Consider the following 23956-nt stretch of genomic DNA (forward strand, 5'->3'; position numbering starts at 1 on the left):
GGATATATTCAAGTACTATTGAGACAAAATAACTTTAAAAGGGATAACAAATAAAGTATAATCTAACCTGAAGTAGACTCATGGCTGGAGAGGTTTGTGTGCCCCCCTCTGCAATCATACTTGTGGTCAACTTGGATTGATACAGACTATGTACGGCTGGTACTCCAAGGCTTGACAGTCTTTTAGCTCTAGAAAGATAAAGGAAATAATAATAATCGTAAAAAGAACAAAGGTGACAACATCCTGAATCCCTGATAAGCGAAGCTCTAAAACAATAGGGCATACGAACATCAACACTTGTGTCTTGAAGTGTCACAACTAAAACAAGGAGAATATAAATGTATAAGTCGAAACAAAATTGTAAGTAATTTGTTGCAAAGGTGCTTAAATACAGGATATTGTTTATTAAGGAATACTTACATTTTTAGTACTTGATAATAGAGATGCTTTGCTTATAACATAATAGTAATAAGAATAAGGAATAAGTATTCCAAAATAAGATAAATAGGATAACTATCTATAATACAAAGTAGAACGATGTCTATCTGTCTGTCTGTCTGTTTGTAGCGAAGGATCTCGCTAACCGCTGAACCGATCGGGTTCTCCTTTACATGGTAGCTTCTCATACGTCCCGTGAATGTTTATAACTATTTTCTTGGGGGGTGGGACACCCCTAACCCCCCCAAATGAAAAATCCCCCCCCCCCAAAAAAAATTTTTCTTTTTCTTTTTAAAACTAAAATTAAAATAGTGGGGTCGACCCCCCCCCCCAAAAAAAAATCCCCCCCAAATTTTTTTAAATTTTCTTTAAAATCTAAAACACGAAAAATTAGTTTGATGAAACCTCTTTGGGCAAAGCCTCTAGAGGCTAAGGGCGAAGCCGCTAGTATCACATAAAATGCAACATGCTTTAAATAAACGTACGGACTTTCAGGTAACAATTATCGAGTTCTTACGCTTTCTAAATCGTACCTAACTGTTATATTAATCAACATGAAATCGATAGGACAATTCTAACATATTTACTTTAACGAAAAGAAAACCGTTTCGTAAGTATGAAAAATTTAAAATATGTAAATATAAGAAATTTTCTTTCCCTTTAGTAAAACTATCGAAATTGTAAAAATTTTAATACATCTTTTCAAAAGATTTTTCAAAACGGACCAAAGTTTTTAAATATAACCTTCAATTCATAAAAAAAAATAAAAAATATACCTTCTAATATATTCTGGTGTACCAAAAGCCGGTTGTTCGCCAGAACTAGCATTGGCGGCTAGGTGGTGGAATGACTTTCTCCTGAGGTCGACAGCTGCTGGCTTATTGAGTACTTGCTTGCCTCCAGCTCCCAGTGTAACTGACATTCCTCTAGGTCCGGCATGCCTAACAATTAAATGATAAATTTTTTCCAGCATAGCTTAGAAACCGTTTAATTTTCGCAGGATTAGAACTGGTTCTCAGCCACACTGAAAAATCATGTATGGCATCGTATTTCAGACATTTTCTACAATTATTAAAATAAAATCCATAAAATTAATACCACTTTTGTTAATCCGGGCCTTTGGACCCTTAGGGCTAAAAAAACATATCCTTGTACCCGAAAGTGTATCCGAAGTGAAAACACCCCTAGATAAAAAATGAACAACCGCACAAAAATTCAAAAACCCTTTTTTTTAAGAAACTAAAATTGAAGGTATGGAAGGGTCAACTCACCCTCCCATCCTCCCCCCCACCCCCGCCCTAGAGCAATACAGCAACAAATTTATACCTAAACAAGAAATTTACCTTGAAGCTCTTTCCGAAGAATTCAGTGAGTTGACAATATCCCTAGCTTCAGATGTGTTCACGGATTGAGATTTCTGAACAGAATTGTGTAAGGATTGGGATTTCTGAACTGATGTGTTAACACTCTCGTTTTGAACCAATGACCTTGCGGATAAATTGGATTTTTGTAAACTTTTGTCTTGAACACGGCTGTTAGTCAACGTTTTTGAAGCCTCGGGCGATTTTTTGCTCGCACTGCTTGGTTGCGATGCATTCTGATTGTTCTTAGTTACACTGCGGTGAATAGATCTAGCTGCCTCTGGGGTGCTTGTGTTGACTCGGCTTGAGACCTGTTCGGTTACTCCTATACAAGAATATTAAATGTTTGCTTAATTTTTAAGGTATGATAAAATAAGGACTGGTTTAACTTTTGTATGACTTAGATATAGCTCAATTATTGTCCTTAAAAATATCTAATTTTAGTAAAATTATATAAAACCATTGTATAAAAAGGATTTTATTATATTTTTTTCTTCATTTCAACTATGATTGATTGTTACTAATGAGGAATGCTACTTTTAATCAAAACTGTCCTTGATCCAAATGTTATACGATACAATAAAGTTTTAAAAATTTAGTCCTCTAGATGTTTAATCAGACACAATAATACGTCCAACTCAGAATAGATATTTCTCGCATCGTATTATAAACGGCTTTCCGCGGATATAGAATGTACAATTATGAGATTAAAACTAGTTTTTTTTTAGCCCCGAGGTGCCCCAAAGCACCGGCTAAAAAAACTGGTTTTAATTAATAATTATATGATTGTACATTTCTATATTCGTAGAAAGCTGGATATAATACGATGCTAGACAAAGTTTTTTCGTATGGATGAGAACCGGTTCCTATCCACCGGATTCGAATGAATACGAGAAAAGAATTTCTAGCAGACGAAGTTTTTAAATATATAATTAAAAGTGAACTATTTATAGTTAAATTTAGTAAACATTTAAGTCCCTGGTGTAATAAGGCGAAGCTGCTCTCTAGGCTGTGATGGTTCTATGGGCGATTCAACAGTTGTTAGATTCATCATTGCTCCTTAACAAAAAAAAAGATATAGTGACATATAATATTGTTAATAATAACCAAAACGAGGGTGAAAACATTTGTAACAAAGAGGCTCAACAATTTGACAAACTGTAGATCAACAGCACTTACTACGCTTCTCTGATTATACCCAAAAGATATGACAACTTTACAGTTCATATTTATCTTCAAATCTATCTGTTATGAACGGACAAATACCATGAATAGTGGCAAAAAGACATTTAACCTAACTATTTGAAAAATATATAAATATTACCGATTCTAGTTGACTCTACATTGGGGCTGAATACGCCCGTAGTCTCCATGTGTCCAGGTTCTGTAGAGTAACCAGCCTGATAAATACTCTTGCGAGAACTACGCCTTATATTGGTCCTGAAATTGTATAAATCTTTGAAAATATGAAGAAAAAAAATCTTCGAAAAAATATGAATAAACGGATCATATAGCCTTTTTCCTATTTACATTAGGTATGTTAAGTAAATGTATTGAAGCTAGTTGAACCTCACCCTCACTTGTGTTAAATATTAAGTAAAATTAGGGATAAAAATGCAAACCTTGTTTGGTCATTATTTTGATCAGCTAATTGTTCAGTCAATGTTTTATCTTGTTGTTCATAATCTGGTTGCTGCTCCTCTGCAATAGTTGTTTCTTGTTGGCCAGAAGTACCTTTACTAGATGATCGCCTAAAACAGGATAGATTTATCAAATATATGCTCTTTTGTGAAATATGTCTGGCGATGTAAAAAAAATTTAAGATGGGTAGATAGCAACAATCTGAGATATAATAATTAAGAAAACAAAAAACATTTCAGTAAACAAAATTTAAAATTTGTAATTAAGAAAATATTAGCACATTAAACATTGTGTCTTCTTAAAATATATAATTTCTTTGTACTTAAACGTTTTTAATAGGATTTTTAAACTAAAACATATATTACGGCTTGAAAGGGAGTGATATTTGCCGCCCCTCCCCCCCCCCCCCACCCCCAACCAACCAACCACTTTTAAATTTTAATTTCTAAAAGAAAGAAAAAATTGTGGTGGGTACTTTTTTTATAGGCAATAATCTTGGGTAGGTTAATTACCCTACTCCAAAATAGTTAAAAACCTTACTAGTTACCTACATCCTGTTACTTTTATATGAGAATCTAACTAACCTTTGTAAACCACTAGGAAGTTCAGAAGATTCTGCTATGTTAGATAGCTCGGGTTTCTTCAACAAAATTCCTAAATATAAGGTCTTTAAAAATATATCTAACTAGATAGTAGCCTCTGAGGATAATATAATAGGACAGGGGTGTATATTCTGCTGCAAAATTTTTTATTTTTTTTCCCCCTCCTAGTTTTTTCCAGCAAGGAAATAAAATGGAAAAATATTTTCAAAACTCTTTATTTTATTCATATTATCCCCCCTCCCACACATTCTTTTAGTTTTTTTCACCAAAAAGGTGAGAAAAATGGAAAAAAATGCTTTCAGTTCTCTTAATTTCTACACTTTTTTCCCCCAACCAAATATTTTTTATCCCCCCCCCCCCCCCTCAGCAGAGTCAAATTTGAAAATATACACCCCTGTAATAGGATATTCAAAAAACTACAGGTAATTAAAAATCATTCCAGATATCTTAGTTCAACGTCGTTAGGAACCGGGTTGAATCACATTCTGAGCTATCATGGAAAGGATTATTAAAATAATTTAAGGTTCACTACTCCAAGTACCTCAACTTGTTTAATGCACTTCATATCTTTTGAGTGCATGAATGTAATAGATTGATTTTTATGCTGGTAAGTTATTTATGTTCTACCTGTTCCCAGAGATTTTCTGGCTGCGTTCCTTTGCCTCTTCTCATCCAAAATACTTCTTTCATGTTCTTGTTCAGTCTAGGAGAGAATAGTTATTCATCGCATCGTATTACAAACAGCTTCCCGCGGATATAAAAATGTACAATTATGAGATTAAAACCAGTTTTGTTAGCTACGAAATACCGAAGGCACGGGCCAACAAAGCTGGTTTTAATGTTAAGGTAGTACATTTTTACATTCGTAGAAAACTGGATATGATAAGATACAATACATGATTTTATAGCATGGCTTAGAACCGGTTCTAATCCAGCCGATATTAATCGGTTTTGAAGCCATACTGGAATTTGGAAAACTACTTTTTTTTAATTTAGTGTACTTAAATACCTAAATTGTATTATCAAAAATCGAAGAGGTAAGGGACATTTTATGTTTATTACACTAGTCCCCAAAGTTTTATAACAAACTTTTTTTATTCGTTGACTTACCAACTTTTGGGACTTTTATTGAATTTTGATTGGTTGGTTCATTAAGTTCAGTGTCTAAAAATTTCAACCACTAATTGTAATCTACAGAAGGGATAATTTTGTGTTTCATCATTGGTGATGTACATCAATTTATCGGCAAGTGTCTTATTTCTTCAGATCCCCGACAAAAAAAAAAAATATTACTACCTGTTGTTTATATTGTTGAGCCAATACTCTGCTACTAGGGCTGGGAGTATTTACAAGCGGGGCAAATTCTTCCTCAGTCTAATCATTTAATATTTCAGTTATCCTACATATTTTGGTGGTGTAACAAAAGCATATTTAAAATGTTTAATGCGGAGCTTTCACATAAAGGGGGGGGGGGGGGGGGGTTAACTATCAAAGCTCAACAGGCTTTGTTAATGCTAAAAAGTAATAAAGACAATTTTTGCGCACTAGGAACAACATTTTAGTGTCAAACCACCAGACGGACCTTAATTTCAGAGTTGTAGCACTAAAATAAAGGCTTTAAACGTTAAAATAAACTGTATAAAAAAGAATAGTGATAAAAAAATAACATTTGATTATTTTCTGTAAATATGTACGATAACTTTAAATTTCCTGGCGTCGTTGTTTAATCATAACAGGAATCTTGGAACCAGATTGTTGTGGTTGTTCTATTTCATCCATTCCAATATCTTCCTCATTAGTTTCAACTCTAGTTCCTGATTTATTGACAGTTGTGTTTGTTTGCGGAGTTCTCGTTTTAGATAAGCTTTTGTTTATACTTTTGCTTTTAGGAGTTACCGTCTTTGAGGCGTCATTAGATATTGTTTTATTTTTGGGAGTCATTGTTTTAGGTGCATCATTTGTTAAAGTTTCATCATTGTCTTCAATATCAGTTACTGAAAAAAAACAATTTTGTAAATTATATTAGATGTAGAATATACCTGGCTATTGTCGTCACTCGTCAATTTAGATTACATGGACATTATTTTTTGGTAAGCTCATTCATCCAGTACGAAGGGAGGGGATGTGGATCGTTATTTTAGCCAGCTACAAGTTTAACATTATTACGGTTCACGATAATCTGGTGTAAGATCCAAGCAATGATAAATCCGGGGAGCCATCAGCTAACTGAAGCTTTTCCAAATCAGAGAACTCAATGTCTTAAATAACTTATATTTTTAATGAATAAATAATGTAATAAATACCTTTAAGAAACGAGGGAACAGAATCATTGTTCAGCACAGGCAGCGGAGCTACGTCATCAAAATTGCTAAGGTCAAAGTCATTCGCGTCCGCCATGGCTGCTGCGGCCGGCTGGCGGTCACCCCGCCGTTTTCTACCTGAATTTCCGGCTATCAAGGCATCCTGACAAGTTAAATACTTATTTGTCTATTAAGTTTATAGATTTATCTTAGTTTTATCATATTTTATTGATTCTGAACAAAATTAATCTAGAGCTAATTAAAATTAATGATTAACAGAGCATTGTGGACTGGATGGGGGTTTGTATGGAAAAATTTATTTTATAAAAATAGTTTTAAGTATATATTCCTGGGTGCTGGGAATTGAAGAAGCAGTTCCTGATCCTTGGCTACCAACATTAACAGCTGATTTGTCTGCCGCGACAGCTGATTTATGAGCAGCCACAGCTGATTTGTCAGCAGAAACAGCTGATTTGTCAGCAGCGACAGCTGATTTGTCAGCAGAAACAGCTGATTTGTCAGCAATAACAGCTGATCTGTTGGCGTTTGATAGTCTGCTTCTGGAGCTGAGATTGGCAGGACTTTGGCCTGCTTGATTGATGCCTAAACATGATCCAAATACAATTCGCAGTGTGGCCACAACCAAAAAAATACTGATACTGAAGAAAATAAAGGAAATACTGAAAATACTGAAACCTAAAATAAAAAAAATACTGAAAATACTGAAGAAAAAAAAGGAAATACTGAAAATACTGAATCCTAAAATAAGAAAAAATACTGAAATACTGAACAAAAAAATACAAATTCTGAATAAGTATTTTTTTTATATGATTCCTCATTTCAAAATTTCATATATCATACCTTTATAATTTGGGGGATATTTTAAAGACCTTTTAATTTTGCCTCTTAGATTTTCTTGCACCAATTAAGCATAGGCTTTATCTTTGGACTTAGAGGATAGGTTATTAGAGCTAAATCATCCTTATATAATGAATTTTCCCAAGTTTTAAGATTTTTTGGATAGGCCTCCAGGTTCCGGAGCTCCAGGCCTCCAGGTGGTTTCTGGACAGGTAAAAAAATAAAAATTTCTTATTTGAAGAGTTAGAGGTGAGTTTATAAAACAAAATAAGCTTCTTTTAATATATTATTTACATATTTAAAGAAAAAATTACAATCGGCCTCTAAGTTCAGGTGATGCAGGCCTCCAGGTGGACTCTGGACAGGTAAAAATACTAAATTTCTTGTTTGAAGATCTAGAGTTGAGTTTATAAAACAATATAAGCGTTTTTTTAGATGTTATTTGCATATTAAAAGAAAAAATTACCATCAGCCTTCAGGTTCAGGTGCTGCAGGCCTCCAGGTGGCCTCTGGACAGGTAACAAAAATAAAAATTTCTTATTTTAACAGTCAGAGGTACGTTTATAAAACAACATAAGCTTCTTTTAATATATTATTTAAATATTTAAAGAAAAAATTACAATCGGCCTCCAGGTTAAGGTGCTGCAGGCCTCCAGGTGGCCTCTGAACAGGTAAAAATTAAAATTTCTTATTTGAAGAGTCAGAGGTAAGTTTATAAAACAAAATAAGCTTCTTTCACTATATTATTTACATATTTAAAGAAAAAATTACAATCGGCCTCCAGGTGGCCTCTGGACAGGTAAAAATTTTAATTTTTTATCTGTCCCGAGACCACCTGGAGGCCTTCAGTACCTGAACCTGGATGATGATGGTAATTTTTTCTTCAATTATGCAAATAACATCTCAAAATACGCTTATATTGTTTTATAAACTTACCTCTAGCTCTTCAAATAAGAAATTTATATTTTTTACCTGTACAGAGGCCACCTGGAGACCTGCAGCACCTGAACCTGGAAGCCGATGGTAATTACTTCTTCAAATGTGTAAATAACATCTAAAAATACGCTTATATTGTTTTATAAACTTACCTCTAGCTCTTCAAATAAGAAATTTATACTTTTTACCTGTCTAAAGGCCACCTGGAGGCCTGCAGCACCTGAACCTGGAGGCCGATTGTAATTTTTTCTTTAAATATGTAAATAATATATTAAAAGAAGCTTATTTTGTTTTATAAACTCACCTCTAACTCTTCAAATAAGAAATTTTTATTTTTTACCTGTCCAGAGGCCACCTGGAGGCCTGCAGCACCTGAACCTGGAGGCCGATTGTAATTTTTTCTTTAAATATGTAAATAATATATTAAAAGAAGCTTATTTTGTTTTATAAACTCACCTCTAACTCTTCAAATAAGAAATTTTAATTTTTTACCTGTCCAGAGGCCACCTGGAGGCCTGCAGCACCTGAACCTGGAGGCCGATTGTAATTTTTTCTTTAAATATGTAAATAATATATTAAAAGAAGCTTATTTTGTTTTATAAACTCACCTCTAACTCTTCAAATAAGAAATTTTTATTTTTTTTACCTGTCCAGAAACCACCTGGAGGCCTGGAGCTCCGGAACCTGGAGGCCTATCCAAAAAATCTTAAAACTTGGGAAAATTCATTATATAAGGATGATTTTATATCTAATAACCTATCCTCTAAGTCCAAAGATAAAGCCTATGCTTCCTGTTTACGCAAATGTGTCAAAACTTCCCCCCCCCCCCCTTATCATTATGCTAATTATGGTTGTTGTCTAATTAAATTAGTATTCTATTATTACCATAAAAAAGCAAAATTAATGTACAAAGTTATAGGGTAATTCAAAGGAAAGTAAAGTGAGGCGCGAAGCGCCGAAAAAAATCTGACATCAACTACTTAAATAAACATCTTATTCATGCAAATTTTTTTGGAATTTAAGAAATAATGAAAATACTGAATCATGAAAATTTCCAAAAACTGAAAAATACTGAAGAAAATTTTCAAATACTGAATATTCAGTATTTACTGAAAATACTGAAGCCCCAATTTCCAAATACTGAAGAATTTCAGTATACTGAAGAATATGGCCACGCTGCAATTGTGTTCATAAGTAGCGCATGGCATTTTAAAGTAAAAAGGAAGTTCCACTTAATGCATCTTAATTTAGTGATCGCAGTATTTTTCATTTTTCTATGATAATCTTTACATTTACACAGCATATAATCGAACAGATTTTATTTTCTTACATGTAGTTTTAAACTCAAGACTTAAAAATTAAACTCTTGTGAAAAATTGTCTTTAAAAATTTATCTTTTTGTCATCCAAACAGCAAAAAAATCTTAATGGCGTCTATTTGTTTAATAATGTACTAAAATTAATCGTATAAATGCTTTTCTTATGATTTATACCTTTTAATATACACTAGGTAAGCATCGTTAAAACCCTTAAGATGCAAAAAAAAAAACAGTAAAACACCTATTAAAATCTTTGCCCATAATCAACGACTGTACACTACAGTGTACATAACTTAATTAAATACTATTATCCACCTGAACGTTCCAATTGAGGACTACTTGACGCAGAAGCTTTGCTGTTATTTGCTCCGCTTCCTGGGATTGAAACAATCTTGTTTCTAAAGCTCTTAGGTTTTTCAATCTTTTCTAAATCCGCCAAAACTTCCACCATTGTGGCCAGCTGTTTATCAACAACCTTAATCTGTTCAGTGCTACTGATGTTATGTATTGAATAAGTGTTGTTCTTAGAACCTGCACCACCCTGGCTTGTATTGTTAACTGGATACGTGCTGTTCATATTCTTGCGTCCACTTGTATTGCTTTCATACGAAGCATTTGATTCTCTATAATATTTTTATTATTATTTTCTTGAATGGAAGCTACTCTTCAAGTCCAAATAAAGAAAAGGATAATTCAATTATAACTTGATTTATTTATACACCTTCAGAAAGAGAGTACTAGTTGGGAGAAATTTTGTAAATTAAGTAACAAGATGTCTGTCTGTCTATACCGAAAGACCTCGCTAACCGCTGAACCAATATAGTTCTTTACAGGGTAGCTTCTCATAGGTCATTTGAAAGTTTATAACTATTTTGGGGGAGGGTACCACTACACCCCCAAGAGAAATCGCACCTAACAAAATCCCCCCTTTCCCCAAAACAATTCTTTTTAAAACTACAATAGAAAAAGGGGGGGGTTGACTTCTATTCCTTACGACGCCCTCAAGCACCCCTAGAGGCCTGCAGCGACGTTGCCGCTAGAAGTAGAGCGTAGAAAGATTATGAAAAAAACTAGAATAATGGGACACGTCATATTTTTATACTAGGTAATGGCAGGGAGGGAGGGGACAATGGGATGTTTATTACACTAGTCTCCAAAGTTTTATATTTATAGTAATGTTTTCTTATTCGTTTGCTTAACAACCTTGGCGACTTTTATTAATTTTAATTGGTTGGTTCGTTTAATTGAGTGTCTAAACGTTTCAACCACTAATTATAATCTACAGAAGGGGTAATTTTGTGTAAACTCATTGAGGATGTATATAAAATTATCGGCCCTTGTCTTGTCCCTTAATTCCCTGAGGTAATGAAAACATTTATGATAATGATTATATATAAAAAAAATCAACCAAATTTAATAAAAAATATTCCTGACAAAAGTGGCATTGTTGACATCAGCTGTTTTGTTTCTTGGTGCAGACTTGTCTTTAGAAACATCCAAATCTAAAATATGATTAAAATAAAAAAGTCATATCTGATTATATAATTTACAATTGTTACCCCAAAAAATATTGACTTATGCTATTTTGCGAGAGAGTAATTCAAATGTCCCAATAGACAAAAAATCGTAACCTATGAAAAACAATGAACAAATCTTTTTTTTATTTTGAAAATACCTAAATTCCCTCTTTAATTGAAGCCACAAGAACAAAAAGTCTCCAAAGAGCTTCACTTCTATAGGAAATAAACGAAAATAAAGTCATCGTTAAGTCCTTACCTTCAAATTCATTGGCAACAGCCGCTGTCTTCCTGCCACTGCTGCCTTTGCGAGCTGCTCTCCTGTTGTCAGGAGTTTCAGTGAGATTTAGATCATCATCATCAATGTTCTCCAGGGTTTTATCATCATTTTGGTCCTCCTGTAAGTCTTGGCCTTGCTCTACATTTTGTTCTTCTATCTTATTTTCTATAAATAAAACAAGGATGACAACATCCATAAAACAGCGAGGCTCTTAAATAGTAGGACAAACGCACATTAACACTTGTAAATTGTCAAAAATGAATAATCATGTGCATAATAGTCGAAACAAAATTGTTAGTAAATTTGTTGAATAACTGCTTAAATACAGGATAATGTTTAAGAACATGCTTACATTTTTAGGGCTTAATTATATAAATACTTTGCTTATAATATTGTACTGGACGGACCGATCCTAATTATACAAAAAAAATCGCTAAAGAAAATGTAATTGAGCTTTGACACATTAGATTCATTCTTATATGTTGTAGTTATTAAATTAGGAAAAAAAATATTTACCTTCGTCATCTAATGGTGTTTTGGAGGAATTCTTTGCCTCCTCAAAGGTAAGGTCACTAAAATGATTAGTTGAAATTAGAAATATTAAACAGTAATCAACATTTAAAGTGATCAAGGACAAGGAATAGGTAGTGATTGTGAAAAATAATTCTAAGTGTTGATTTTCGCCATGAGTTGTATCGATGGAAAAATTTCCCCACAACCAACTTTCCATCCCTCAGCCCCCCCCCCCCCCTTCCCTCTAGTTACAGGACAAAATGAGTTTTGTGGCGTAAAATTTTTTTCCAAATTTTCAGCAATTTCAAATAGAATTTATTACTGAATTACAGATAGTCACATATTTTTATAAGATTGATCAGAAGGTAACCATTTTTTTATTTTATATGCAAAAAATGATATATTTATGTTCTACAGTATGACCCTCGAAAAAGTATTTTTAGGCATCTGCAGCCCTTATTTCTCAATGAATTATTAAAAAATGCATATGTCCTTGTTCTCCATAGTTTTCCACGTAAGTAGATATAAAAATATTTTTTTTACCTCCATTAACACCGGAGATTTTTAGTGCTAAAGTTTTGAAAAAGTGACTGAGGAAAAAGTAACTTTTAACATGAAACGACTTTTTTAGCAAAATTAAGCTAGAAATCCTTTTATTTTTGTTACTAGCAGAAACTTTATACAAAAATGAAATAAAAAATTTAGTTTTTGAGTAAAAAGGATTTTTTTACACATATTTTTTGAGTCTTTTTAGTTTAATGATATTTTGAAAAACTTACTTATTAGGCAAAATTGTTTAAGATTAAAAAACCAAATAAATCTCTATGAATATAACAGGAAAATTGTTTTTGTTTCACAATCCTAACTTTAATAACAAAAAAGTTATAAAGAAAATAAAAATAAAACATAATGATTTTTTAGTCTAAAAAGCTTAATTTACCCCCTTTTAAATAATTGAGATGTCAGAAAAGTAGGCGGAGCAACTGTCATAATTAATCCTTTTCTATAAATAAGGGTTAATAAATAACCTAAAATTTGCAAATAATCAATTCATTCAGTAGTATTTTTTGCCATTAAAAATTTATATTTTTTGGTGGAATAAAAAAGAAATAATTAGTTAACTTGTTTTTCTTTGTGTCTCATTATTCAGTTGCCAGAAAAACATAATATGACCATCCAAAAAATAAGAGAAACAAAAAAAAATTCTTTTTCTCAGTCACTTTTTCAAAACTTTAGCTCTAAAAATCTCCGGTGTTAATGGAGGTAAAAAAAATATTTTTATATCTACTTACGTGGAATACTATGGAGAACAAGGACATATGCATTTTTTAATAATTCATTGAGAAATAAGGGCTGCAGATGCTTAAAAATACTTTTTCGAGGGTCATACTGTATAAAGAAAGCATGCAGGAAATACACAGCTCTAATGGCTGAAAGAAAAGCCTTGCAGGAAAATTTGTAAACTAACAACTTTACCATTAACATATTAAATTCCTTATTTTCTCGCCAGAGTTTTACGTTTAATCAGAAGTTTAACCAAATATTTTTTTGAGAGATTTTGACTATGAAAACCGAAAAGTACTGTTTCTATTGTTAAATTTTTATAAGTTACTGGCATTGAAACTTTGTGATCAAAATAGGTTATTGGAGGCTACAAAATTTAGGGTATTGGGTCTAATTGTGACAGTCTTTTAGCAGTAAGAGGGTTATATTTCCTGCAGGCTTTATTTAAAAAGCACCTGAAATCATGTGAGGATACTTGGGGCCTCGCGCGTTTTCTTTGTCTGTTGAGATGGAGAGGTTTAGTTGTATCCAATCCAGTTGTCATTTCTAGGGTTTTATCCCTAAAACAAATTCTTATATTGCTTATAGCACTAATACAAAGAGATTGTACCTGATTTATAGCTAATTACCGTTGCATCAATAGAAATTGTTAAGGAGCAGTGTTAAAAAATATATCCAGGTGTTTCTGTGTGCAGCTTGTTATACAAAATAAAGTTAACTTTTATTTTTACGTTTTACAATATTAAGGGAAGTTTAATATTGGTCCAGATCGTATATTTAGCAAGGGGGTGCATCCCATGGTTTACCAATAATATTTTGTTTTAGTTTTCAAACAAATGAAAAATGTTAGTGGCGATACCCCTGGCCCTAACAAACTCTTGGGACGACGCCCCTAGGGGTAAGGGATGAAGCCTATAGAAATTAAAACTTTATTTCTTGAATTGCTATCATAGTTAGGTCACTTAGGTACATCTTTAGCAATAAGATACTTTCTCTCATCTTTAAATCTGTTCCTATTCTAACACATCACATTAAAAATAAAATTATAATCATTCATTCCTATAATGAAAAAAGGTAAAAGAAACCTTACCTTATTTTAGCAGGAACAGCTGGAGTAGCAAAGTCGATATCATCAAAATCATTGGCAACCAATTGTTCTCTCACGCCCTTCCTTTTACCCAACCTTCTTGGAGCTGGGGACGGTGTTATATCCTAAAGAATAAATCCTGTTTTAATTCAGCGAATCATGTTTGCAAAAAAGACACAATAACGTATAAATAAGAGGGGGTATTTATTTAATGATGAGAGTATAGCAAAGAGTGTATGTCAGGGATCTCAAGGGATAAGACAATTGGCGATAAATTAATGTACATCCAAAATTATTATCACAAATTTACCCCTTCTGTAGGTTACAATCTGTGGCAGAAATGTTTGGACACTCAACTTACTGGACCAACCAACCAAGATTCAATTAAAGTCCCCAAAGTTTTAAGTCAACGATTAAAAAATGTTACTATAAAACTTTGGGGACTAGTATAATAAATATCCCAATAGCCTCTCCAACCCTGGGAGAATGTACTGTTGAAATAATTTATATAAGCTGTCAATTACCTGAAGAAGCGTGTTGCCAATAGCTGTAGAGGAGGCAACAAATGTATTAGAATCTCTGGCTCCAGGCATGGCTGTAAAGTTTGCTACGCTCATTTCCATCTTGTTACGACGACGTTGCCTGAGGAAAACATAAAGTTAAACAAGATTTTTTTGCATTGAAGTCAAGTGTGCTTTCGTGAATAGTCCTGGTTAACAGATCAATGAAAAAAAGCAGAGAAACAGTAAATTTGATTAAGACAAGACAAACAAACAACCTTCTATTTCATAGAATTGCTAGAAATCAATTTCTTTTTAATTAAAATAAATTTTATAATCGAAAATAAAACATAGGCTTAAGTATCTTAATATAATTTACTTTAAAACATTTATATGACATTTCTAGGTTAGACATACCTTGAAAGCAAAGATATTTCATACAAAATATGGCCGTTAGACCTTCTGAAACTTCCATATTATTACCCTAATCTAGTGTATATAAAAAAGGCTTACCTATGGTGTTTGAAATCATCAGATAAATCCAAAGACAAATCATTCATCGTTTGATCGCCAGTTCTAATAAAAGCATTCAATAATGAATAAATTTTGAAGCAAAAATCTATCAAAATTTGATATGTAAGTAGTAAATCTACCAAATATTTTCAATTATTTTTATTTTGTTTATGTCCTAAATAGAAATTGCAAAGACGGTTCAATCAATATACAACCAAAAAATTGCGAACTACACACAAAAAGAGGAGGGCAGAATAGTATAAAATCAATTGTCTAATCCCTCTGACCATTAAAAAAATATGTTAATCCATTTCTAAACATGCCTACAAAAAAAATTAAATGTTTATATACCCTGAAATAAGGTATGGCCAATAAGCGAAATAAATCAACGACAGTTGAAAATCACGTACAGGTTTCGTGATTTTTTTCCGAATTAAATTCGTTGTTGGTATAAGCTGTGAATTACCTGTTGGTTGGCCTGCTAACATCCCTGTCGGGGTCCATTTCTGTCTGATCAGCCGCGCCTTTGCTTCGGGACCTCCTTGTTCTGGATAAAAAATTCCTGTTTTGGTAATTTACTAAAGCGTAGTTTCAAGAAGCACATGCAAATAAATTCGCGATCCCTAAATTTTCCTTTCTTATAACTATAACTAATGACCAAGAGATATTTTTTCCTTTTATACCTACTCTTCTTTTGGGTAAGATTGTGTGAATGGCAGTCCCCCCTTGATCCTTCTTTTGGGTACCTTTTTTGTCTGCTAGCAAATTGTTTTCTGCTCTTTTTTAGCGACTTGTTAATATTCCCGACGCTATCGGTTGTTTTTCAAAGACACAATTGAAAGTTTGCCCAGGGTCCTCGGGAAGGGGACTTTCAGTTATTCAACCACCTCCCCTCTATTGTTTTACTCAAAGGGGTAGTTTCACGAAATGTATTTGAACTTTATTTAGTGAACCGCATACTTTTTCCTGGTTAATTGGTTAAACTGCATTTATATGGCATATAATTGAAAGAATTTCAATTTTCTACCACGTAGTTTTTAAAATATCAAGACTTGAAAATCGTCTTTTTAAATTGAATATATCACAAAAATACGATTTTTAAGTCTTGATATTTTCAAAACTACCTAAGTGGTAGAAAATTGAAATTCTTTCAAATATATGCCATATAAATATAGTTTAACCCATTAACTAGCAAAAAATATGCGGTTCACTAAATTAAGTTCAAATGCATTTCGTGAAAATACCCCTTTGCTTGTTTAGTTACAAATTTCCCCTTCAAGATGAATCCTGATGAGTTTAAAAGGTTGACATACCTGCGACTTCTAGCTTGATCCGAGAGCTCTAAAGCATCCTCCTCAAGATTACCATCACCAGTTCTATTTGTTGGCTTAGTAATATCTCTGTCGGGGTCTAGTGTTTCACTTGCAATGTTAATTTTACTTCTTCGTCCCCTTTTAAAGAAATACTTTTAATAAATTGAATATAACACTGATTTTTGTGTTTTTATGAATACGAGATACAATAGAATAGCAAACAATTTAGCACGATCCTTACATCCTAACCTTGATCTATATGAATTTTTTCCTATCCTATTATATAAAGTAGCAAGTTTTTTGTCTGTAGCTTAAGATTTTTACAACTAATGGACCGATAGGCTTCTTCATTATAGGTAAGCTTCATATGTCCACGTATGGTTTTAGCATAGTTAATTTATAGATGGAAGACTTTGAATGGTTTTATAATATCTTTTGGCCATCCCCCTTTACCTTCCATAAAGGCATTTAGAGGCATAACAACTTGTTGATAATAAAGAATTTTGCTACCTTCTGCTATGATTAGGTGAATCTTGAATTGAGGAAGCTGAACTTAATGAAATATCAGACAAAGCCTTGGACGCGTTGATTATAGATTTCCCCTGGGTGAAGGAGCCACCTAAGAATAATATATTGATGTAAAAAAAATTTAGATTGTTTTGTTTTCAATAGGTTATAAAACATTCACATGAGTGTATTTTTTCATATGATAAGCAGCTTTCCACGGAAAATAAATAAAAAATTATAAGATTAATTTTTAGTATAGCTTAGAACCGCCTCTAATCAAGCGGATATTAATCGGTTTTGATGCAATAATGGAAATTTTCTTATTTTGAATTTCTTTACCTCCCCCCCCCCCCTCAAGAGGTGGGGAATTATGGAAAATATAACATCTCTGAACATATTTGCAGTGTGGCCACAACCAAAAAAATACTGATACTGAAGAAAAAAAGGGAAATACTGAATCCTAAAACAAGAAAAAATACTGAAAATACTGAAGAAGAAAAAGGAAATACTGAAAATACTGAATCCTAAAATAAGAAAAAATACTGAAATACTGAACAAAAAAATACAAATACTGAATAAGTATTTTTTTTACATGATTCCTCATTTCAAAATTTCATATCATCATAGCTTTATTATTAGGGGGATATTTTAAAGATCTTTTAATTTTGCCTCTTAAATTTTCTTGCACCAATTAAGCAGAAAATGACTGATAAATATTTTAAATGATTACAAAACTTAAATACTTTTTAGTTGAGTTAAGAGCCTAGACGTCCAACCTTTTTTTTGGGGGGTGGGGGGTAAATTTTTTTAAGGGGGGGTAATTCGCTGTTTGGGGGGGGGGTAATCGCCACTTTACCCCCCCCCCCCCTTGGACGTCTATGGTTAAGAGCATGCTAAAAAACTTTACCTTCAATAACCATGCAAAGTACTCACCTTAGATTATTCATTCTATTAATAGACAAAAAAAATATCTGAAAAAAATACTGTATAAAAGCATCTCAAATATCTAAAAAATTTAGGTATATTTGAGATGAAATTGAAAAAAAATGTATATTACCATAAAAAAAAAGCAAAATTAATGTACAAAGTTATAGGGTAATTTAAAGGAAAGTAAAGTGAGGCGCGAAGCGCCGAAAAAAATCTGACATCAACTACTTGAAAAAACATCTTATTTATGCAAATTTTTTTGGAATTTAAGAAATAATGAAAATACTGAATCATGAAAATTTCCAAAAACTGAAAAATACTGAATAAAATTTTCAAATACTGAATATTCAGTATTTACTGAATATACTGAAGCCCCAATTTCCAAATACTGAAGAATACTGAAGATTTTCAGTATACTGAAGAATGTGGCCACGCTGTATTTGTGAAGTGATAAATAAACATACCAAGGCTTTGATTTGGGCGCTGTGAAAGTTTCTGGTAAAATATGGCAGGTGTCATTGCGTCGTCGTCTGCAGCCTAAATTAAATTGTTGTATATGGAAGATATCAGTCTATGTTCAGGAATATTTATTTATCGCATCGTATTATAGACAGCTTTCCGCGGATATTAAAATAAAAAATTAATGAATTTTCAGTATGGCTAAGAACCGGATCTAATCCAGTGGATACTAATCGGTTTCGAAGCTATGCTGGAAAAATTATTGTTTGCTCGGAAAGAATTATGTTTATTTTGAATTAGTATCTTTGCTCAGATCCAGTTTAAAACCTCTAGTTCGATTTGATTACCCCAGTAAAAATAAGTTATAATCCCAATGTTCCATAACTGTATTTCTAGACACAATGGCGAACTCTAACCCTTGCTTAACTTAACCTAAGGGAGAAGCTTACCTGCACAAAATCGTGCCTAAGGATTTCCTATTCTAACCTAAGGGAGAAGATTACCTGCACAAAATCGTGCCTACGGATTTCCTATTCTAACCTAAGGGAGAAGATTACCTGCACAAAATCGTGCCTAAGGATTTCCTATTCTAATCTAAGGGAGAAGCTTACCTGCACAAAATCGTTGACAGCAGTTCTTGGTGTAATTTCTTCACTCATTTGTTTGTATTTGAGAAGAAACTTTCCTTTCTTCATGGCTGTAGTGTCCAAACTAAAACAAAAAGTGTTATACAGCATGACCCTTTTAAAAAGTATTTTTTAGCGTTTCTAGACCTTAAAACTTGGTGTATCTTTAAAGAAAGCATATATCCTTGTTCTTTATACATTTCCACACCAGAATATATATATATACATATATATATAATATGTATATATAATTCCAAACCTAATTAGCAAACTCTTATCTAATGTAATCTTAAAATATTATTTTTATCTTATGAAACTCTTTACATTAAACTATGCTAACTTTAAGTATGTATGATTAGATCAATTTAAAAAATTTCTTCTTAATAAAACTACTTAGGTAGTACTTACCTTTGATTCATTGGAATTGTATTAGAAATATCATTCATAATGCTTTCTTGGCCCCTAAAAAAAAAATACCAGAATATTATTTCATAAATATAATACATGAATACATCTTGCTAAGTTGCTTTCTTCCTTTGCATCTTTGTAAAGGGTGTACCAAATTTACTTGCGTTAACCTATTTTTTTTAGCAAACTAGTATGGCAACATTCTATAATATATTATTTTAAAAAAAACAAAAAACTTTTATTAGTAAAATCAATGATATGAGTTTTTGTATTATACTATTACAGGGTTGTATATTTTTCACAAGATTTTAGTCATTTTTTTTCTTCTCCCTCCAACATATTTTTTAGCAGGGGATCCAATGCAGAATATAAATCCCTATATTATTGAGAGCAAAAAATATTTTGAGGATTTCAACATTCTGTGTTATGGCATTTTCACGAATTGATTACAATATTACCTTGAAGTCATAGATCTGGAGAGGCGATCATTTGAGAAAGATTTTGTCTTGTTCGTAGATTTTTCCAGGGTAGATCTATCTACGGCCGATCTATTACTAGATCTGTCCAAGGCAGAACGATTTCCTGATCGTTCCAAAGCGTCTCGATACAACGATCGATTTGACCTAAAATAAACAAGTCAATATTGTTTACAAGTAGCACAGCAACAATAAAATAACAATTTAAAAACATAAATGCAATGATGACATTATAATTTTATAAATGTAATGAAAACTGTTTATTAGATGTATTTAGCGAGAGAGGAGACAATGGGCTGTTTATTCACTGGTCCCCAAAGTTTTATTACAACGTTTTCTTATTCGTTGCTTCACAACTTTTAGAACTAAGGTAAATTTTGATTGGTTCGTTCATTATAAGTTGAGTGTTTAAACGTTTCAACAACTAATTTTCATCTACAGAAGGGGTAATTTTGTGTATCATCTATTGGTATGTATCAATTTTTCGGCCATTGTCTTATCACTTTATATCCCTGAGATGTACTGCACTGATGTAATTTAACAATGATAACTATATTGGCCATTGCAGGGGAGTATTTTTTTTCCAAATGTTGATTTTTCTTAAGATCTACCTGCTCGTATTTCCACTCATTTTATTTCTATATCATTTGTTTTCAGTAAGATATTTTATTCTGAAAAATATTAATATTAGAGATTGCTTACGATATAAAATAACATTAAAATGGGTAGGTTATACATTTTAGGTATACAAATCACAGTTTATTGATGAATAATCATGTATTTTGAAGTGAAAAGCGTTGAATGTTGAACAAGTCGAAGTCTCTCATTTTTTAACCTTTTTGGGTCTATATGTTTTTTTTTGATAATATTTTATATACTTGTTATTTTTTTTCATTGAATTCAATTCTTTGAAAGACTTGTCCTGGATCCTGATTTTAATCTAGTTTAACTTTTTCATTCTCCACTAGATGTGCAACATTAGAGTATTGAATGATGTGTGTATCTCCTGCTAAGAGGTCTATTGTATCATCACCTCTCAACCCGCTATTGTCTCTGAAATAAATATATTCATAATGTCTCTTTGTTTAACTTGAGAAAAAAATCTGAGATATATTGTAAGATTATTGAATGATAAAATGTTTTTTTATTCGTTCACAGCGGTTGTGAAACTTGATTACATTACTTTCAACAACAACAAAAAAACTCAGATGATGCAAGTAATAATACAATTTCGATAGGTACTGTAAAAAGAATCTTACATAATTTCAAGACCCTCGACATCTTCCAAAACCTTGATAAAAACAGCTGCCTGTAGATTTGGTTCAGGTACCTAAAAAATAATCTATTGATATTTTAAGAACAAAAATATTCATAGGTATAGAAGTAGTGAACCACAGTTTGGCCATGAAAAAGGCGATTATAAATAATAGATATCATAAAACTATTATACATAAAATATTTGTACACCTAAGTAAATCATATAACGGATTGTCTTTGGTATGATTTACCTACCTACACCAAAAAAAATCGGCAGTCTATATTGATTAGAAGCCAAAAAAATCTTATTTCTTCACTAGTGTTACAAAGTGAATTGTAGAGTATCTTCGCTTCTATAAATCAATATTAGGTAAAGGTGTTGTAATCTATAACGGCAATTTTTAATAAAACAAGATGAAAGTACAAACTCTTACCTTGTGTTTATTAAAGTCCATGTCACCGGGAAGATGAGACAAACACAGGCTGTTAAATAAATCCTCTGTAATCTTCTTGTATTGGTCAAGAAATTCCTCCTCTTGTCGCGATAGTTTGCTAGGGTTATCAGGGTTGTTTCTAACCTAAATTCGATAAAATACTTGCTAAGAGGAATGGTATCTAAAGAATTGTAAAAAAAGATTGAAATGAAAAATCTCCCTTAATACTTAATAGCGTTGATCAAAAATATTCCTGATGTGCGTGCAATGTAAGTTTTACCTTGGCATAATAAAAGAAGTTGTTTTGTATTTTGTCTAATCTTGTCCTAAGGTATGAATTGATGACATACTTTATTCTTGAAACTTCTAGTCTGTGGACAAATATCCTAAAATTAATGTTTATTTAAATTTGTGCCTAAAGCTATAGTATGATTGACCATATAAAATCAATAATGATAAACATAATTGATTGAGAATAAAATACCTTAAATCTCCCTTTGGAAGTTCTAGAAGGTTTTGCTCCATTTGTTTAACTTGCTCTAACATACACTCTACAATCTAAACAAAATATTCTTTATAAATTCAACAATCTATCATACAATAGTTGGTATGAGAAGGGGGTTATTAACATTTATAAAGTATGGGTGCTGAATTTTGACAGAATAAATGTTAGAAATCGTCCTATAAAATATTTATATTACCTCAGTTCTTGGTTCAAGCAAATCAGGGGCATTGCGTTCATTAATCCATGAATGTTCTAATTGTTTGAGAACTTCTTCGGCAGTCATCTCCACCATGTCCTTGTTGATAAAAAACCCAATAACATTTGCATTACAAAACTGTGCCTTTCTTTTCCTGTTCAGATAATTGTCTAACAAGGATGACAAAATCTATAAAAGCGAAGCTCTGAAACAGTAGTACAAACGAACATCAACACCTGTAAGTTGGAAGAACTCAATAAGCAGAATATAAATATATATATGTCAAAATAAATTTGTGTATAATATTAATATAGGATATTGCTTAAGGACATACTTACATTTTTAGAACTTGATTACAGTGATGGTTCTCTTATAACATTGTACCTTGTTGTAATAGGAATCAGTTTAAAAAAAACCAGGTACAACATAGGATGAATTTACATAACATATAAAATAGTTGTCAAATAAAGTAAATAATCAGTATCTTTTAACTGGACGTACGGACAAACTGGTAACGATTACAGAGCTGATACGCTTTCAAAATATAAAAATAAGAAATAGATTCCTACCTCATCCTCGTGTGTCTCCTCAAAAATATCGGCAGACTCGTCAACGTTCATTTTTACTAAGTTTTGATTTGGTCTGAAAAGTATGATACTAGCTATACTGACGAAATTAAAATTCATCACTATATTATATATTAGACACCTAAATCACAAAATCTATGATCGCGAAATTCAACCAATTGTGAACGTTTATACTATTGAAAATGGCTTTTAAAGAATATTATAATTAAATATCTTTCTTAAAAAAAACATGCTGAATTAGGTTAAGTGTATACTTTAGACTTCATTAAAGAGATGCCTTGCTGATGATTCGTATAACTGTTCTATCGACAGTTGCTGAGCTTTCTGCCTTGTACCAAATTGTTACAGGAAACATCAAGCATTCAAAGTATACACATAGAACAGTACTAAAAAACATAGCTAAATTAATAAAAATAAGAGCTTCTTTTTTCATTTATTTTGTCCCACCCTAAATTTTGTAAAAGCTTTGCTTTTAATCATTATATTCGAGGTGCATTATTTGCCAAGTGTACCACTTTTCTGCACTACCTCTCCGATTTTGTTTATACTCCATATTTTGGTCCGTTGGGTGATTCAAGGATGCTGGATGGCCAAAATAAAGTTTCAGAGTCCCTGGATGTCTAGATATCTATGAAGGTAGGTAACAAAAATTTAAAAAACAACCATTTTTTCACAATTTTAAAAACTAATTTTTTCATCAATCTTACATCCAACCTAAACATTTTATACACCAAAATGATCGTTTATTCATGTAAAAAGCGCACATAATGCTATTTTGGCCAAAACTCCAATTTAACAGGGTGTCCAACAAAAAGTGTATTTTGGATATCTAGCATAATACCCAAAATACCTGTCCGAAAAAAATCTTTTTTTTTGGCTTAAATCCTGTGTTTTATCTGTGGGCATATGTGGTATATAATGGTTTGGAGGACCCGGGACTATAAGGTTGTCAAATTTCACTTTGGGACACCCTGTAAATGTGATTTTAGTGTCTGTAGAGCTAAAACTTGGTCTAAATTGGCTATTTTTTTCAAATTACCCTAATATGTGTCTTAGTATGTTTGGCCATATTGTGTTCTGACCAGATCAATATTTTCCTATTTTTTGGACACC

The 23956-nt window shown here is 32.2% G+C and overlaps 2 protein-coding genes across 2 annotated transcripts in view; both read right to left on the reverse strand.

Moving 5' to 3' along the window:
* LOC145330998 (uncharacterized) overlaps nucleotides 1-20538 on the reverse strand; it is a 34618-nt gene extending 14080 nt beyond the window's left edge. Inside the window, exons 1-28 of the mRNA XM_080175585.1 lie at nucleotides 20476-20538; nucleotides 19847-20011; nucleotides 19389-19442; nucleotides 18966-19065; nucleotides 18360-18432; nucleotides 16972-17080; nucleotides 16462-16599; nucleotides 15615-15695; nucleotides 15149-15211; nucleotides 14660-14777; nucleotides 14139-14260; nucleotides 13504-13608; nucleotides 11768-11823; nucleotides 11231-11416; nucleotides 10884-10956; nucleotides 9770-10077; nucleotides 6690-6945; nucleotides 6346-6503; nucleotides 5753-6036; nucleotides 5339-5416; nucleotides 4670-4745; nucleotides 4025-4094; nucleotides 3422-3550; nucleotides 3124-3239; nucleotides 2777-2858; nucleotides 1782-2123; nucleotides 1215-1379; nucleotides 68-188 (exon numbers count right to left, since the gene is read on the reverse strand). Coding sequence (XP_080031711.1) covers nucleotides 68-188; nucleotides 1215-1379; nucleotides 1782-2123; nucleotides 2777-2858; nucleotides 3124-3239; nucleotides 3422-3550; nucleotides 4025-4094; nucleotides 4670-4745; nucleotides 5339-5416; nucleotides 5753-6036; nucleotides 6346-6503; nucleotides 6690-6945; nucleotides 9770-10077; nucleotides 10884-10956; nucleotides 11231-11416; nucleotides 11768-11823; nucleotides 13504-13608; nucleotides 14139-14260; nucleotides 14660-14777; nucleotides 15149-15211; nucleotides 15615-15695; nucleotides 16462-16599; nucleotides 16972-17080; nucleotides 18360-18432; nucleotides 18966-19065; nucleotides 19389-19442; nucleotides 19847-20011; nucleotides 20476-20495 — 3648 coding nt within the window. The 5' untranslated portion in view covers nucleotides 20496-20538. The remainder of the gene's footprint in view (nucleotides 1-67; nucleotides 189-1214; nucleotides 1380-1781; nucleotides 2124-2776; nucleotides 2859-3123; nucleotides 3240-3421; nucleotides 3551-4024; nucleotides 4095-4669; nucleotides 4746-5338; nucleotides 5417-5752; nucleotides 6037-6345; nucleotides 6504-6689; nucleotides 6946-9769; nucleotides 10078-10883; nucleotides 10957-11230; nucleotides 11417-11767; nucleotides 11824-13503; nucleotides 13609-14138; nucleotides 14261-14659; nucleotides 14778-15148; nucleotides 15212-15614; nucleotides 15696-16461; nucleotides 16600-16971; nucleotides 17081-18359; nucleotides 18433-18965; nucleotides 19066-19388; nucleotides 19443-19846; nucleotides 20012-20475) is intronic.
* Nucleotides 20539-20775: 237 nt separating this feature from the next.
* Nucleotides 20776-22916, reverse strand: Sld5 (DNA replication complex GINS protein Sld5). Its single transcript, XM_080175586.1, has 7 exons — nucleotides 22826-22916; nucleotides 22257-22355; nucleotides 22040-22113; nucleotides 21836-21941; nucleotides 21556-21699; nucleotides 21124-21194; nucleotides 20776-20917 (listed from the first exon to the last, which is right to left on the reverse strand). Exons 1-7 carry the CDS (start codon nucleotides 22874-22876, stop codon nucleotides 20800-20802), a joined length of 663 nt encoding a protein of 220 aa, XP_080031712.1. The 5' UTR covers nucleotides 22877-22916; the 3' UTR covers nucleotides 20776-20799.
* Between the last annotated feature and the right edge of the window lie 1040 nt (nucleotides 22917-23956).

The sequence above is a fragment of the Acartia tonsa genome, chromosome 11 (genome assembly GCF_053477335.1).
Source record: "Acartia tonsa isolate MP-2025a chromosome 11, ASM5347733v1, whole genome shotgun sequence".
Classification (NCBI taxonomy): Eukaryota; Metazoa; Arthropoda; class Copepoda; order Calanoida; family Acartiidae; genus Acartia; species Acartia tonsa.